At 42.8% G+C, this 4,233-nt stretch overlaps 1 protein-coding gene across 1 annotated transcript; it reads left to right on the top strand.

Moving 5' to 3' along the window:
• The first annotated feature begins 494 nt into the window (after positions 1 to 494).
• On the top strand, positions 495 to 3,440 carry LOC129720095 (probable ATP-dependent RNA helicase ddx42). The gene is made up of 2 exons (XM_055671512.1): positions 495 to 535; positions 2,675 to 3,440. The coding sequence occupies exons 1-2, from the start codon at positions 495 to 497 to the stop codon at positions 3,438 to 3,440; spliced, it is 807 nt and encodes a 268-aa protein (XP_055527487.1).
• The last annotated feature ends 793 nt before the right edge of the window (positions 3,441 to 4,233 follow it).

The raw sequence follows: 4,233 nt of genomic DNA, 5'->3' as shown, positions 1-4,233 counted from the left end.
CTCCATCCTGGACTTTTCTTTTAAAAATTGCGTATTAACTATTAAGTTTCTTAAAAAAAATTATACAAAAATTCAACTCTTTTTTTTAAATTGAAATTTAATGTTTATTTTTAATTTTTTTCTGGTCAAAAATTTTTTTTTTTGTACAGTGTATATTTTTTTTATGGTGCATTTTCAATTTCCTACAACTCATTCTCAGACAGTTTTTCTATACAACCAACGGTTTCTGGGCTACAATGCTTCGGATAAAACCTATGCCAAAAGGCATACGCCCTTTTAGAATGTAACTCATGGGTGTAAAGAATCTCTCCATCTGTGAAAAATGCTCAGTTTGCTAAGCCAAATACGTGTGCAAAGTTTCATTCAAATCAAAAATGGTCGATATTCGACCATAGGTCATTTCGCGCGATCTTGCTCTTATTAACAATCAAATTGGAACAATCGGCCAGACAACTGTGAATTTCCGAAGTTACATAGTGAGAATCAAAGGTGAGATGTCAACGACGACGGCCGGCTCTGTTTCAAGGATACTCGGGTGAGTGAGTCATTTCCTTTTCTTTACTGTGTGGCATATTGCAAGAGCTGAATAGAGTTGTTTTTCAAAAAAGCGGGTGTAATTTCCCCCAGAAGCACATAGTAAGAAAAAATTAAAGTTTAAATAATTTCGCAAATAGTTAGTAAAAATAATCAGGGTCGTTAGAAGCACCTGAAATTTAAACAGGAGAATATTTTTTTCTACGAGTCATGCAATATTCAAATTGAATGGCTGTCCAATGAACACGTAATATATCGTTCAACGAAGGAGAATTTATGTATTAATTCAGTCAAGTATAGGCCATTAAGGAGCTAGTGACGATAGAAGAGAACGACGGGAAGACACACATTAAGAAGCATAAGCGACCTCCGACACTTCATTAGGTGAAATACATCGTATCAGATTATTCCCATAATTAAAACGAGGTTCGTCATTGGTTCATAATTATTTTGATTTACTGGGCCAGTTTGTATAACAATCAATTCACGCCGCTCCTGCGCGAGTGATTTTATTTCTTTTCAAACAGCAAGCAATAAAGCTCTCGGCACGACAAAATACACGCTAGCGATTCTCATTCACTTGCCCAACAATTGAAGCGGCAAACCGGGGGGCAAACTAACTGAGCGAGAGAGACACGCGCTAGTAGCAGTATTCAACACGTAAAGTTGTAGCGCTCACCAAGTCGGGGGGCACTCGCGGGTATCAACAATACTCAACGACGTTTGTTGGTCAAGCCTGCGGTTCCAAAGTTAAGGTGACCTAGGTGAAGTAACAAAAAAGTAAAATATACACAACAAAGGCCAAGGTCAATATTGAGGACGTCGGAATTTCATACCAGAAGCCAAGCGTCGCGAATGGGCGGGACATATGTGATATATGTTGGCAAATACGAGACAATTTTAATGGCCGCCGTAGCCACATAAGCATAAAAAAGGAGGGTGAACAGAAAACCAGCGCTCTAGCGTAACGGGGAAGAGGAGTACAAGAGAAATAAGAGGTGAATTGAATATTGGGGCGAAAAGTACCGTCGATAAAAAAAAGAAAAAAAAAAAGCCGTCGGAACTTGGTATGAGTCAGGTTTGAACAACTGAAATAGGTCAGGGATACGTTTATGTTTTGAAACAATTAAGAGAAAGGGGAGTAGAATAGGTGTTAGACGGTTATGACCATAAATGTCAAGATTAAAAGAGCTTAAGGATTATGTTTACCAGGAGTACCATAATCTGAGCAATAGCATAAACAGGCCGAGAACGCGGGCGGCAGTCGCTAATAGAAGAAAATTATTAAGCGACGACTTTTCGGAAATTTTAAAAGAGTACGAAAATTCAAATTTAACGCCAGAACATTGGAATAGATTAACAGATCAGTACACACTTGTTCAATCGAAAGTGTGTCTGGCATTGAAAATCTTAAATAACTCGGCGATTGTTCCTGAACCAAACAGAAATAGAAGATTATCTGAAAATTGTCTTGAGTTTGAGACATCAGATCTTGCAGAAGATCAGTTGGCGGACTTAGAGCGATCGGTGATTTTTGAAGATCCCCCGCTTTCATCGACCCTTGTGGAAACTCAGGAATCGAGGGATGTGAAACACGACGGAGAGCGCGGAAACTGCGCAAGCGCACTTGAACAATTAGAAAAATTAGAAGAAAAGTTTGTTAAAAAAAGCCTCCAAATCAGCGAGGTAGAAATTCAAGACACACCCAGCTTTGGGGATCATATCGAAAATTTCAGCCATGTTCAGCATTTTGCAGACGAAATCCCAGAGAACGGGTCACACAGTGTACTGATTTATATAGTCCTATTAAAACTAAAAGGCAAAGCAGAAGTTTTGCCTCGGATCAAGGCGGAGACCTGGCCAGAGGTCAAACACAACTTGATCAAAGAATTCGGTTCCGTTGAGAACATCGAGTCGGCAATAAAACGGATCGAGACGCTACGACAGGAACCGGGCGAAGATTTCAGCGCATATAAAAGGAGAACGATAGAGATAAAAGAATTGCTGGATACATTTGAAAAGAACCAGGAGGGTGCAGCGGGCTCTGCAATGGAAAGAAGTCTCAGGATTCATTTTATTGGGGGCTTGCGGAATTCGCATCTGAAGTTAATGGCGGGAGGAAATAAGAAATTGAGCTTAGACGAGCTGCTGGACCTACGGAAGAACGAGGAGAGGAATGCGAACAACTCGCGGATGTAGAGAACAGACTACGCGGTTTGGATCTACTGGAACAAGAAAAAGAGAGAGGAGGTAGGCGCTGGCAGCCGAATGGGACAGGTAATAACGCCCAAGGAGGAGGCCGGGACGGTTTTAACGGAGCCAGGAGCTCGCAAAACAGGGGCGATGAGCGATTTAGCAATCGCCAGCGGCAGATCAATAATACACGAAAGAACGAGGCCCAAAATTACAGACAGCAGCCAGGTGGGAACAGTAGCAGCACCAACAACTACAATAACAATAACAATCGTAACTACAGGGAAAACTCTAATAGAGGAAACGAGCGACAACAAAATAACGGGAGCTACGGAGGTCAGTCAGGGGGCGGCTGGTCTAATCAGGGCTGCAACCAAACCAACCAACATAATAATGACGATCGCTACCGAGGTTCACAGGGAGCGCGTTGGAAAGGGTACATACACCAAACCGAATCGCAAGATTGGCGGGTTGCCGCGCGGAATAACAACCAGCAAAGCAATCGAAATAGCTACAATAATGATGGGTATGACAACAATCGATATAATGACCGCCAATATCACCACCAGGATGATGGTTTTAATAACGGCAGCAATAGAGGAAGATCGCCCGGGCGCGGAGATCGCAATAATAACAATGGTAGATTTAATGATGCGTATGATCGCCAATTTCGAAGTCGAGGCTACGAGCGCTACCAACAATCGAAAAACTAGTCCTGGGCGCCGCCACGCCGCGCCGCCGCCACCGACACTTTTACGCACGCCGCCGCCGCCGATGATTTGGACTCGGCGCGCCGCCGAAGAAATTTTTGGTGCGCCGCCGAGAAAATTCTTACCGCGCCGTAGTGATTGTGTATGCTGGATTTTTTCCTGGTTATAGAAATACCGCAAATCACAGCCGATAAGGGAACACTCGTATAGGTATTAGGTAATGCGGAATTTGGAAATTCTCAATACCCCTTCACCCCTACGTAATGCAATTTTGCATGGTGGCCTCACGCTGTGTAACACTTCGTTAAGTATTTTCCCTCTCCTGAGCGTGTATTTACGAATGTACCTAAGTGTAAATTATTTTAATTTGTGGAAATTTGATACAATTGTGACGTCACATCTGCGCAGAAAATACCTTATGTTCCGTCACGCATAGTTTTGTCATACGGTACATTTTTAGCTTAGTCCGAAAGACAGTAAGCCTTCTGTTGAATGAAATGAGAATAGGTAGAGTGTAAAAAGTGGGACACGGCCGTCAGCCGTTGTCCACCGAAAACAAGACCATTTGTAAAGAAAACAGGAAAAATCTTGAAGAAAGACCGCGAACGGTTCTGCTATGCAAATGTTGGCGAAAACACTTTCCCTTCCGCGATGAATAGTCACCAAAGCTACCGCGGCATTTAATAAACAAAACGAACTCGACAAACGGTAGCGTCGCTCAGCGTCGCCCATGCTCACGCGCGAGTTCTTAGCGCTCACGCTAGCGCACGTGTTTTGGAGCACATGCTATGGCTTT

The sequence above is a fragment of the Wyeomyia smithii genome, chromosome 2 (assembly GCF_029784165.1).
Source record: "Wyeomyia smithii strain HCP4-BCI-WySm-NY-G18 chromosome 2, ASM2978416v1, whole genome shotgun sequence".
Lineage (NCBI taxonomy): Eukaryota > Metazoa > Arthropoda > Insecta > Diptera > Culicidae > Wyeomyia > Wyeomyia smithii.
This window is presented reverse-complemented; position numbering and strand designations above follow the sequence as displayed.

Excerpts from the sequence above, each read along its gene's own strand:
- LOC129720095 (XM_055671512.1), top strand. The coding sequence starts at position 495 with ATGTCAACGACGACGGCCGGCTCTGTTTCAAGGATACTCGG. Across the intron at positions 536-2,674 it reads TCTGTTTCAAGGATACTCGG|ACGAGCTGCTGGACCTACGG; the intron begins GTGAGTGAGTCA and ends AATTGAGCTTAG.